Source organism: Lycorma delicatula, chromosome 1, assembly GCF_047948215.1.
Source record: "Lycorma delicatula isolate Av1 chromosome 1, ASM4794821v1, whole genome shotgun sequence".
NCBI lineage: Eukaryota > Metazoa > Arthropoda > Insecta > Hemiptera > Fulgoridae > Lycorma > Lycorma delicatula.
This window is the reverse complement of record NC_134455.1, coordinates 257,503,367-257,517,744: the sequence shown is the minus strand read 5'-3', so window position 1 is coordinate 257,517,744 and position 14,378 is coordinate 257,503,367. Positions and strand designations below refer to the sequence as shown.

Sequence of the window (14,378 nt, the reverse complement as noted above, 5' to 3'; positions counted from 1 at the left end):
ATGTTTGTTATTCATGAAAATTGATTTTGTCATGTTTTGACGTGATTTGTCACTCGTATCAGATCATCTATAACGGTTCGGTTGTGGGACCTAAAAAACAGAACAATAATGATTTATTACGGCAATTGTATGTTAGAACTGAGAGGATTAGAGAATTTTTTTAAGGTTTATTGATTAATTTTAGTTTATGTAAATTGTAAACACGTTTAAAGATAGCAAGTTAAGTTTAACTGTAATTAACACTAATCACCTTTTTACCGCACTAATTTTTAAATTAATGTTTTACACAAAAAACCTTTCATTTTATCCACGAATAGACATTTATTTTGGATTGTTCTTTTAGCAAAGAAAATATCTCTTTTTTCATTACTGTCCTTATATTATTATAACTCACTCCGATAGTCTGTAAGACAGAGCACTGCTGTATCAAACACACTTCTCATTACTGAAGAGTTTTTTCAACTGACTGATTTTTTATTTTATACTATTTTACTAGCATGAATATGTTTTTTAATTACGGCATTTTAATTTCTCTTACACCAAGGTTAAAAACGTAATAAATACCATAATCCATATGAAATGAAAAATATACTAAGTTTTGAGTTGATAGTTTAAATTAAAATTATGAGAGCTAGTCAAACATAATATTGTTAAATAACTCATGTGCAAATAAATTCTTTATGTTGTCACAAATAATATATATGCATGTGTGTGTGTGTGTGTGTGTGTGTGTGTGTGTGTGTTACCGTAGCCCCTAAAGTTACAACTGAAATGTTTTAATGAATTATAAATGAAAAATGCGATTTAAATAAATAGATGAATAATAATGAAATATTTTATTTATTCACTTGATACATAATATTAATTTTAATGGTCCAGTGGGTCTGTGAGTCGCCCTCATGTTGCACGCACAATTCTATACGTCGCCACGTCCTTTGTGACATGCGATGGAGAATTTATGTTGTTACGTTACGGAAACCGTCTCTCACAGTGCCACGCAATTCTTCATTTGTGGTGTAGCCAGGTGCAAATACGTGTGCCTCGATAATTCCCCATAATGAATTGTCTAATGTGGTGTGATCAGGACTTCGTGGTGGCCAAAATAACGGAGCTGGTGACACTGGAGTACCCTGGAAAGTTTTCATTCAGGAACGCGCCAACTGACAGAGAAAAATGTGCAGGTGCTCCATCTTTCTGCAACCACACCTTTCCGTAAGATCCTTCTCTTGAAGCTACGGTATTAATCATGCTTCCAACATCTCTAAATAAGTTTGTGCATTCACTGGGCCGTCAAAAAGAGGACCAAACAAATGACAAGCCGTCATTCTAGCCTAAATCATGACGTGCGGTAGATTTCTTTTTAATTCTGTCGCGTAATAAGGATTTTCTTTTGTCCAAAATAACATATTTCTGGCACGAGAACTGCAATAGATTGCACATTCATCAGTAAAAAGCACCTTTCCACGGTGCACTGCAACGAGGAATTTTTCGAATAAAGCCCGGCAGAATGCAGCGCGACATTCCATGTTTGCATTAGACAATTTATTGATGAACATCGGACGAAATGGCCTAACTTTCAAGTCCTTTTTCATATGGTCTTGCATTGTCACCCGCGGCATACGAAGTTCAACTGACCGTTTACAAGTTAATTTCATAGGGAATTGTTCAATGGAAACTGCAACAGCAACACATGTTTCTAATCGCGCTAACTTTTGTCCGCTTCGCGGCCTATCTTTAACCGTCTAATGCAAATGCACGTTATCCCCAAGCCAACATTGTTGCTTTTTGTGGTGGCGGCTTATCAAAGCGTAGCCGAAACATTTCACTGATTAGGTTCATTTTTTTATTAGTATGTTGTCGTTCATGAACCCATACACTTATCACTAACTGCTCCTCGACGCTGTAACTACTCGTCTCAGCCATTTTACACAACTGTCTTTCACTAGAGTGTGTGACGTTGTAAAGAACTGTTGCCAACCGACCCCAACGAAAATACCGTATGTTCTACACATATCTTAACTCATATGTTAACTTTAGGGGTACGGTGAATTCCCGGCCACGTTTTATATTTAATGTAAAACTTTATTTTGTTTTTAGAGCATTTAAGGAAGGTATGAAATGTATAGATGACTACGCTGATGCGTGCCTGAACCGTAGAAATCGTCGCATTTTAGAAGATCATGTGGCTGGGGCAAGACATACCTTCAGGTTCTTATGTGATGATCCCAGCTTTCAGTCAGGTGAATATTACTCAAATTAGATTTGTCTTTCACGTTTTCTTTTATAAGTTATTAAAGTTGAACAACAGAAAAGAGCTCACATGTTTAACATCACTTAATTAAATACGGTGTTTTCATATATAAACGCTGTACAGCTCACTCGTATACAAATCAATTATCTTGATTTTCACTCGATCAATCAATCAAATTTAAATGATAAATGTAATTAGAGTATGTATTTTCATTATATCCATATTTGTAACTTAAGGCAGTGAAATTTCAATTAGCTTCCACAACTCCGTCCGTTTACTTCACTAGTCGGTCATTTCGAAGAGAAAACTGTCTAGGTCATAACATCTCATTCTCATATTTTATTATTATTTCCTACTCTATTGTACCAACAGTTAATGATAAAAAGCGTTTAATGAATTTGCAGTGACAATACATGAATACTGGTAAATAGAGAGTTGATGTAAAGGCAGCCCAGAGAGACTCTGCATTGTGGTCAGTGGAGATATAATTTAAGGGAAAATAAATAGGACTCTCGTTTGCCCTTTAACATGACTTGTTGGTAGATTAACTTCTGTTAATTTAATGAGTGTTATGTCAAAGTTATCCTTTAACATATACTAGTTCATATTAATCTTCAATTGCTTTTCAGAAACAGGGTTGATCTTTCGTTTAATACGAGTTTGTTTGTAAATTTCGTGGTTCGAAAATAACGTAATATTTCAGCCAACTGCTATCAACACCAATTAAAATATTGAATTGTTCATATTATACCGCTGATGTATATTATCGAAACTCAAATGTTTCAAAATGATTTTAAGAAACACTTCCGTCTTTTTTTTCAAGTTTCTTTGTGATAGCATTAATTCATTTTCCATCATATTTAATTCAAATAGATACCACTTCATATTGGTCTTGAATTTTTAACCTACAGGAAAATTCTTATATGATTAATCAAAATTACGCTGCATTATGAATACAAATCATGCTTATATTACATTGGACGGAACAAGAACTCGTTTATTATCTAGATGACAACAAATGATGGGTTTTATTTCGTATATTCTCTGTTTGAAGCTTTACAGAAAAAAAGTAAAATAAATAATACGTGAAAATGTTTACCATGAAAAAATTCATTTTAAGAATTATAGCGCATCTAGTGAAAACAAAGCTGTAATTGACGTTTTATTAAAAATACCCTATCGTTCAATCTGTAATGATAATGATGTCTCTTACAAAATAAGATATCCTTTTTTTCTGTTAAAGTGCATTCTTTTAAAAGAAAAGGCTGCTTGAAAAATCTTGTCCAAATTGTTCTGAACGTTTTATCTACGCAACATACATTGCTAACCTGTTAATATAATATTCAAATATTTTCTTAAATATTGCCACAATACGATGAAAAAAAAATGTTTTTGTCATTTTATTCATACTTTTCTTTGTAAATTTTAAATTAACCGGCGTTATTAAATAACTACGGTTATATTTTTTGTACTTATCTAAGCGTTTTATTTTTATTATTCCAGACTCAAAGAATCTACAAACCACAAAAGCAAAATTTCTGTCAGGCAAAATTTTTAAACAGCCTACGTAGTTCAAAAATAAATTAAAATCCATTTTTCTGAAACTAAGGAAATTAATCATTCTTAACCGTCTTAATAACTGATTCGATAAGAATATATTAATAATTTATAACCATCGACTTCAATTATGAAAATATACTGGAAGTCCGAAATCGATCATTCTCTATCTAATTATAAAAGCTCACATAAGGTTAATATTTCCGTCTTTACACATCTACAGTATTTTCTTGAAAAAATAGTTTCAATTACTCTAATGATATAATCATATTTAAAAACAACAAAAAAAGTCGTTAATTATTGAGTTAGTGTACTTTTTAGAACAATAAATTTCTCACAAAGAAGTATATTAGTAATGTTATTTATAAATAGGTTTAAAAATTCCGTTGATTGAAACTGAGATTTAGTAGAAATTCCTCGAATTTTTAATTATTATAATAATGGATACGATTTAAAACGAATTTTTTACATTTATTAAAGACATCAATAGAAAATTGTATTGCACGTTAAGAAATATTCTTCATGAACATCAACTAATTTGGTTCAGCTCCTATTTTTTGTACGACTGACTTCTCTCTGTCCACATCTCAAGTGACAAATAAAATTTCATGCAAATCATGTTTCTCTCTTCAGTGACCCTACTTTTATATAATTAGGTTTATTATCAGGAATAATTAAGTATTTTAATAAAAAAAAAAAAAAAATAGTCACGATGTTTTACATTCGTAAAATGGTTATTGTTTAAGACTCCTGATATTTCATTTTAATGATATGAAAAGAAAATAAGTTAAAAATAAAGAATTAATGGGAAAACTTAGTAAATCAAAAGTCAATTTTTTTTTAACGTTTAACCGTAAGGTACATACCTTAAAATGAAGAAAAAAGGTAAGGTTAGGAAAATAAAGGAAAAAAAGATAACTGGAAATTCTGTATTCTGGGCTTAGAAACGATTGGAGGATAAAAAAATTCATCTTGAGTTTTAAAAATTAAGTATGTAAAGTTAATCTTTGATGAAATTGGTAACTTCAGAGAAATTAACAATAGAGATCCGAGGGAAAAATTCCAATCCTAAATCAAAACACCGAAAACATTCATCTACAGCACAAGGACATTCTTGTTACATGGTATATATTTAAAAAATTGATGAAAAAATATTTTATCATGAACTAAGGAAACCCATAATTATTTTAAACAAAAGAAAACATTTTCACCAAACAATTACACTTGACATCACCCCCAGTCACTCTTTTAGCTTAACTCTTTTATTTTTTATTTAATTTTTATATTTAAAATTTGTCTCTGAAACCATTCACCTGCTAATGTACAGAAACGTGCACTTATCAATACATTAAATAATCTTACTTTCACTACGATTTTTAACTTACACTGGTAAATTATTCTTTCACATTATTATTTTTTAACCGTTTTAAATTTTTAAGTTTTATTTGCAAAACAAACTGAACAAAACATACAAAAACAAAAGTACAAAATTAAATTTTAAAAAGTCACGTGGATATGCTTTTTCGACAGTATTCAGTCAACATCTGCCGCTTTAGAGAAAATTACTTACAATATTACTATAGAAAAAGACTATTTTGCCATTCATTTTAATTTTCACTGTTATTAGTTCAATTTCTTTGAAGAGTTCCGTTTGTTTAGTTGAAAACAAAATGAATGAGTTCTACTATTCACTACTAATTGGTTTTTTAACAAAATAATCGTCTTAGTGAAAATCATTAAAAGGAATTGTTACTTTTATATAATTTTAATGCCCGTGTAGCTCGTCGGATCGTTAAAATTCTATCACGGTATTAGCCTATTTCTGAACAAGACTGCAGAACCTAGGTTAGCTCTTAATAAGACAGTGCATTGTACAGATTAAATTATAAAATAAAGTAGGCGTTTTCAATAGCTTATATCGTAAATATTTGACTTTAACATTGAACAACGATTAAAAATTGTTAGATGGAATACTTACTATATCGTGAATCGATAAATTACAAAATGTAAGCGACGTTAATCTATTGATGGTCGTCAATTTTTACAAATAAAGAATTAATTAGAACAATTTGACAAACATTTAGTTAAATCGGTTGATTATTTAGGTGGAAAGTTATGCAGCAAAGACAAAAAAAAAATCAATAATAAATAAAGGCAGAATTTGTATGGTGTTTAAGCACATGATTCTGTTATTTTTGTTTACTGACAACGAATTTCATTTATTATAGCTGAGATTTTCTTTACAATCTCTGCATACTAACACAGATGAACCGAGGATACCAATAAAGCTAAAATATAAAATCACATCCAGCTTTTACCCTTTTTCCGATCGATGTGAAGCATGCAAATACCACCCTTACGTTAAATTTTAAATAGTTTATCCTTATTTTAGGTGTATATTTTTGTACTGTCAGTTAGTTTTACGTGATTTGTACCGTGTTTGTAGAGTAAAGCATGAAAAGAATATTGTTTTAATAAACAAATTTCAAATATAAGGTAAAATACCTAATTTATCATCCTCTCAAATTTGCTTTTAAGGCAGTTTCCTAACGTATTGTTAGAACTAAGCCTGATAGTAATACGGAGAGTATTAAACTAACATCAACCGATAAGCCTGATGTAATTTAACGTTCTCAGTCAGTGAAAAGCCTAAGAAAAACAACATTCATTTTCTCTTGCTAATTGCAATTACCCAAAAATAAATAAAATTGAACATACGTGTACTGAAATAATTGTCTACTTAATTTTTTTCCACTCCGTTAAATAAAAATTTTTAATAGAAGTCTAATTATTCATTATAATTAACGAAACAATCGAAACCCTCATCTAATTTGTATAATTAAAATGTTTCCATTAACTCATTATAATAACAATTTCATGGAGCCCGTGGAAATGTTGTAATTAAAATTATAAAAATTTACTTTTATTTCTTCATTACTCACAGCCTAAGTGATGTACAATAATACTTACAATTACTTTTCTGTTTTGCTTCTGACGATAATCATAATAATCTTAAATAATTTTGCAATAATAAGAAGTAATGATATGAAGCTTAACTGTTTTTGGATATCTAAACGGAAATCAGAACTCAATGAAAGAATGGTAACATGTTTTCATTCTTTAACTTTGAGTTATACAAGAAAATAATTACTTAAAATGAAAAATTATTCAGTGACGTCAAAATTCTAATGTCGTCAATCTCGTCTTGATGGATTACATTGAAGGCGGAAAGAAACCAAAAACATGTCACTTAATTTTTTTTTACAACAAAACTTTCTTTCCTTCTGTCGGTCCAATTGTATTTTTAATGCCACACAGTATTAAACGCTCCCTTTTAATAAAGATTATTTAATAAATTAAATGGTTTACTTCCTAAAATTTTGTGGATTTATGAAACCTAATAGTAATTGCAAGTTTATATAATTCATGTTAAATTAAGAAATAAGTGTCTCGTTTAACTAAAATTACGAGTTTTAAATGCATGCAATAAGCACTATTCCCTTTTTTCTTTTGTTTTCCTGAATTATAGTTACTTTTTAATCACAGGCTACCATCAATCAATTGAATTTTATCCCTTTTTTTTTATATAATTTAATCTGTTCGTAAAACTTTTTAAGTCACTTAATATAATTAGGCAAGAAATTAAATTCTAAATATTAATTTTTATAGAACGACTTTTTATAGCTATCTAAACGCACCTTAAGCAAAACTTTCCAATTTATACCCATTTCGTGGATTAAATTTAAAATTAAGTTAAATTTTAATTCAGCTCTTGACATTAACTAAAAGGATTTATTTCATTAATCAGTTCCATCACCCTCTTAGTAAGTTTTGTCCTATTTGACGTACTTTCAACTCGCACTGTAAGTGCGAGTTGAGAGTTTTAATCCTTAACGTAACTTTAGTACCGCTTTTAATCGAAGTTCACTTTTAGTAGTGTTATTTGCACGAAAGTAGAAGCAGATTGTAGTTCATTCTTTCCATTTATAAAAATAATCAGTAATTTTAAAAACTGCGGGGATAAATAGGATTAGCAATTATTAGAATTTACAACTGGATATAATAACTACTTATTTCTGTCTTTGGTCTTAATGACGATGTTATTTATTATGTGTTAAGTTCTAGATCCAAACGGTTGTAAACTACATCACTTGAGGCACAAATGACTCAATAAATTCCATTACTAATAATCACCGCATGCCACGTTTATTAAAGAGAATGAGTATGAATTGGTTTTCCGTTCTTTCTTTAACAAGCCGATTGCAATATTGCATATCATTATCCCACAATCTCTCCAATATTAGATGATATTCAGTCTAACAGGCAATACTTTCACTCTTTTACCACATTTACTACCGAAATAAATTATTTCTCACACAGAAACAGGTCCGATTTCGTCAGTAGTGTCTCAGGCGCTTTACAAATCTCGCAAGCTTAAAAAAACCAAAAGTGCAAGTTAATAAAAGTTTTTATGACTTGCATTAGTAGATTGTTACATTATATTTTACTGCTTTCTCCCTCTCAAATATTTACTCTTAGTAACATACATAGATTGTTTTTAATAGTTTATTGCCTAAGACTTTATAAAATTGTTTTTTCCCTTATTTCTATTTGTTTTGTAATAGACGATGTTTAAATTTTGATAATTTTCTCAAAACTAAAATACTATTATTACTTTTTAAGTTTCTATATGTATCGATTCCCCGGTTTAATACATAAATTTTCCATAAATAGAAAATATTGGATGGATTTTTCTCCATTCCATATGGCAATCACAGTCCTTTCCAACTTTATTTTAAGACCAGCAACATCTATGAAAACCGGAAAATTTTCAGTTTTAGTAAGTATTATCAGTTACTTTTAGCCCAAAATTCATTTTTGGCACTTCCTGAAACAGAGTCTTCTAGAAAGTTTTCCAATGTAAAATACATGTTTATGAAAGTTCTTTCATAAAAAACATAGACTTTTAAAAGACGTCCTGACATCGCGAACACACATGGATTTCCATAAAGACGGCAACTTATTATTATCACCTCGTAACTCAGCATCAGAGATATATTTTCAAAGAAGTGGATTTTTATACATTTTATTCGGCTGTTTTATTTTAGTTACATCATTTTTCATCAGAATTAAATTCTATTCAAATTCTATCCTGAAAATTTATTTGGTTATTGGCAATGTAACAAAATAAAAAACCATTGTTTACGACTCAAGTTTTTGTACTTTTTGCAATTCTCTAGGAAATTACTGGAAAACAGTTTGGGTTTATTTTAAATTTTGTATCAATAGTTTTATTACATTATCTCATTTTTACAGTAGAAATATGGGCGAAATCTTTCACTAACTTTAACTTGAAAATAAAACATTCCAGACCTAAGTTTTTATGAACGTTTTTCCATTATTTTGGCGAAAGGAATACTCGTATGTCTTTAAAGTAGGAAAGAAGCTTCCTGAAATTCTAAGTACATACACATACACACACACACACACATACACACACACACACACACACACACACACACACACACACACACACACACACACACACATTTATTTATATATATATATATAAGAAAGGAAAGTAAGAAATATGGGTGGGTATGTGTGAGTTTGTAACACTTTTTAAGAAATGTAGAGCACGAGGAAGTATAAGGAATCTTATTTTTCATTGGAGTGAGGTTTTTAGTATAGAAAGAATGTATTCTAGAAGAAATGGAAACCGGAACATGCTCACTGATATGTCAAAATAAATAAAAATGGTATATAACATAAATTTATGTAAATATTATCGTGTAAATCACTTTTTTTTTTAATTTTAAATGAAGATTTATTTTATTGCAACGTTTTAAGTTGTTTATTAAGAAAATAATTAAAATAATTTATTAAGCGGAAAATCCATGAATAATAATTGAAATATCTAAAACAATAATTGATTTATAGGTTATGCTAAAAAAATAATAAATTACAATTACTAATATATCTAAAAGATATATACTCAGATAAAATAGTTTATAGTACTATTATAAAGCATAACATAAAAAATACAAATGTTTAACTTCGTCAATTAACATCAGCTATTAATACTAACGTTTATATTCCTAATAAATGGAATTAAATTTACTTTCGTCGAGTAATATTCATTAGTGATACTAATATATATTTTGGATATTTAGTTCGATTAAAACATTCGTAGTAATTAATTATATTTAGTTTATTTTTTTGTTTTTTACAACAACACTTTTAGATCGTTTATCTTGGGCTCAAGCCAATACAATTAATATTAGTTATTAAACATTTAATATCTTCCAGTATGCTAATTTTAAGGTTCATGACAACTGGGCGGTGCTAGTATCTATCACTTTTATTTAACTCTCTTTTAGTATCTATATCGAGATTTTTTTTCTGCATCAGTGCAATAAATAGAAAAAATACAGTTGAAACAGCAACGCGAATTTAATTTTATATAATTTTTTGGGGAAATTGAAATCAGTAAGAGAAAAGAAATTAGTAGCGAGTACAGTAAGTTCAATCGAGGTTAAAGACCTATGAAGAGAAGTTTCTATATATTTTTAATGCCAAAAGTTTTAACAAGTAAAAGTTTATCTAAAGAAAAACCTTGCGTTCTTGATTTTATTTAAACCGAAAAAATAACAGTTAAAAATTAGAAAATGAGTTTACTCAGCAAATATTATTAAGAGACATGATTAACAATATAAATTCATGAAGTTATAAACAGTACTATAGCAAGTAATTAATTAAAAAAAAAAATTATAATGGAGATGCACCGTGTAGATATCATTTCATCCAGTTTCTATTTTAAAGGAAGACTGCAGTCATCTTAGGCTTTGGATTATATTCCTTGTACTCTCGAATAACATTAACTGAAAAAAAGGACGATTTTAGAAATCATGTCCATCACACACTATATGGGTTACTGTGCGGTGAAAGCCTGTTTGACGAAGTTCTGCCACTCATCGTGATCTCCAGTTTTCGTTTCTATGGGTATTCCGATGGGTATTTAAACTTTCTCTATTTCAGCAATCTATCTCAGTTTGATCGACTGGGTTTCTATATCTCTAAAAATGAGGTAAAACCCTTTCCGTAACGTCTGCCCTTGGTATAAAACATCTCTAGTCATGTCCAGTCGATTTTATTGTAGTCTGTTTAATTCTCAATCATATCTTATGAGAGTAATATATGATTCTTTAAGCATTTCATGTATTTTGTAGCGTTGTGGTATACAATATTTTCTTTTACAAAGGGTGATAATTTGCCTCAATTTATTTCCTTTAATGAATGACAAAATTCTTTGCAGTCGCGAATCACAACCACGCATAATAACCACACACACACATAATAGTCTCTATTTTTCGACTACCACGCAAATGCGAGTATGTGTGTTTCCATAAGAAAAAAATATATGTTAAAAAATATGTATGTACTTACAAAAAAAAAAAAATAATAATAATTTGAACTGAGATAAAAGTAGGTAAATTACAATTTATTTTTTATGATAAATCTTGAAATGAAATCAGTTTTTTTCATGACTTCAGTTTCAGTTATGACCCTTTAAAATATTGAGAAACTTCTTAAATAATAGAATAGAAAAATAATAATAATTAAAATTAAAATTCCTTCCTTTATTTTGCAGACATTTACATTCATCTTAATGTTTTTTTTTCTTGTTTCCCTTTTGTGTTCTGTGAAGTCTTCTCTTTATATCATCCAGTAGCAATGCATCATACATTCATCCCATCTGTCTTGGTAACGTTGTTCCATCTGCTATATATCTTGGTGGAATCTTTCTCCTTGTTCGTCCCTGATGTCACCCAAATTTAAAGGTAAAAAGTCCAAATGAGAATGTAAAAAATGAGTTTTCAATAACAATCTGCTTCCTAAATTTTTGTAGTTCACTAAGAGTTCATTTATAAGCTTATTATATATGGTTTCACCTTTTTTGTTTCCAAGAAAACCAGAAACGACATCTTTGAATGACTTCCATGCTGCTAGTTCTTTAGGATTCAGTTTGGTGTCAAATATATTTTCACGAATTAATTTTCTTATTTATGGCCCGATGAATATTCCATCTTTTAATTTAGTTTCGCCTAATTGTGAAAAAACCTCAGTTAAATATTTAAAACCGCCTCCATCTTTATCTAATTTTTCATAAGGCCAAGGTTTATGTGTAGACATGGTAAAATAATACGATCTGCTACGACAAGGGAAATATTAACAACATTTTTCTTTCCTGAGATAAACTGATTTCTTTTTGGGCATTTCATTAACTGCGTAGCGTTTATCTGTAGCCCGACTATCCCACAACCACAAGAAACACAAATATTTTGTAACGCCACTCTGGAGACGGAGAAGAAGCCCTATCACTTTCAAATCAGCAATGATTTGCAATGAGTACCAAGAGCTGAACTCATATCGAAGAAAATCTCAACTCGTTGAATTACTCATTTCTTGACTCACTGATATGTAAAGAACATGTTTGGCTTGACATGAAATGACATCATTCGACTGTTACGTATCAAATATAGGTCTGCAGCATGCATCACAATATGAATCAGATGTGAATAAGCAAACATACAGACGGACTAATTTATTTGTATTGTTTGTTCCACGAATGATAGAATAATTAAATTTAAGAGGTTGTAACTTAAGAACGTTACGTGATGAGTTGTTTCGAAATAAATAATCAGATTTAACATATAGAATATTACATAGAACACCTACTCTCTTTTCAGTTACAAATTTTATTTTGACGAGTGTAATTATTATTTTTATTATTATACGACTAATTCATTATAAGGAGACGTAACACATGATAAGGCTGAACCAGGTGAAAGTGGTAAACATACATAGACATTCTTGTAATCGATACTCAATCGTCAACTTCAATTTAATTATGTGAGATTACTTCAGTATCCAAGTCCATTAAAAATAACGACAATATTATTCAAGTAGAGGGAGGTGAGTATACTTTTGAAGTACTATGGAGGGTGCAAACCAGAATAAATTTTGTAATAGGTTCCTAGAGAGAAAGTAGAACTCGAATATCAGTCCAGGGTTTGAATTTGGGTTGGAACTAGTTTCCATTTAGGTGGGATTGGGGATTATAATTAGAACAACAGTAATAGAATTAAAAATGTATTACGTCCGGCCCATTACAATAACATCTAATACCCCTTTCTAATTAGATATTAACCACAGTTTAGAAGAAATCTACCACCAACAACCAAGACCTAGGATAGTTCTCACGGTAGGAAGTTATACGCTCTGAGACCTGGGAGCCCGATCGGCCTTGAACTTCTACGACCCGACTTAAGCTCCTCAGTTATTACGGAAATATATATTTTAACTACTCCTCTGACTCTTCGTACAACACGCAGACTACATATACATCTGACACCACATTTATTTTTCTATTTCAATCACCGTTTTTTTCCGTTTTTTATCCTGTGATAACCTGTGTGTAACCTGAACGCCCCCAGTAAAAAAGAGAAGAAACGAGGCCAGCAAAAGACTATCCGTAGCGTGGATGAAATTAGGAATATAAAGAGGTTGTTAGATTTTATTTTAATAATTTATTTTTATGATAAAAAGTTAAAAACCTCTTTTACGAATTTTTTAATTCCAATCCTGAGCAAAAATGATAAATGTTATTCGAGTCCATAAAAATATTATTTTAACTCCCAAAAATTTATGTTCTAAATTTTTCAAATTCAACTACCTACTTCTTAATTGTAATCGATAAAGTAGATTTGATAATTCAAGTTTTACAATAACTAAAAAATGTATATTAGTTCTAATATGCCCTCGATTATTGAAACGATAAAATAAGTAATAACAGAAACAAATATAAAAGCACAAAAAATCGTAAATAATATTATTACCTTAGCAGATCAAAAATAAAAGTACCTTGAGAGATTATGTAAGAGCTATTTGATCTGAAATGTTTTTTATTTTGCTTTATGAAAAAATGATATTTTGATAGAAATAATTTAAAATCGGTTGTCTATAAGACAAAATATTCTTATTTATCAAAAATCGATTTAATGTAAATGAATAAAATTATGATGACACCCCTATCTCAAAAATTAAGACAGCTGGAAATTAAATTTATTTTTTAATCAGTTGCTGCGTAAGAAAAGGCTGCTGTTCTACAAAAAGAAGAATTATTATAAGTTCCTTTAGAAGAATCTGAAATTTTCCTCATTTCTCTGAATTTTAGTTACGTTATTATACCTTCCTGCTATTTTATTTTAATTATAATTTTTCTTATCTGAAATACATTACTTTATTAATGTGACACAAAACAACATACAAAAATTTATTGTCCCTTCTGACTTACTTTGGAATTCAATAAGCTTTTTCTTTGATACCTAACAATTATTTGATTTTGATAAAATTATAATTATTAAACGTGTTTTAAGAAATGGAGTATACTAACACAAATGTTTATGTATTTAGCCTATTATTTTTAAGTTATCTGCACACTGTAAATTTAAAGGAAATATTAATTATGAAGTTGCAGAATTCAACAATTTTTATAGCCTGTAAGTAA

At 29.5% G+C, this 14,378-nt stretch overlaps 1 protein-coding gene across 1 annotated transcript in view; it reads left to right on the top strand.

The window, feature by feature from the left end:
- Positions 1–14,378, top strand: part of LOC142318296 (uncharacterized) — a 229,323-nt gene that overhangs the window by 146,679 nt on the left and 68,266 nt on the right. Inside the window, exon 3 of the mRNA XM_075354867.1 lies at positions 2,098–2,240. Within this exon, the coding sequence (XP_075210982.1) occupies positions 2,098–2,240 (143 nt within the window). The remainder of the gene's footprint in view (positions 1–2,097; positions 2,241–14,378) is intronic.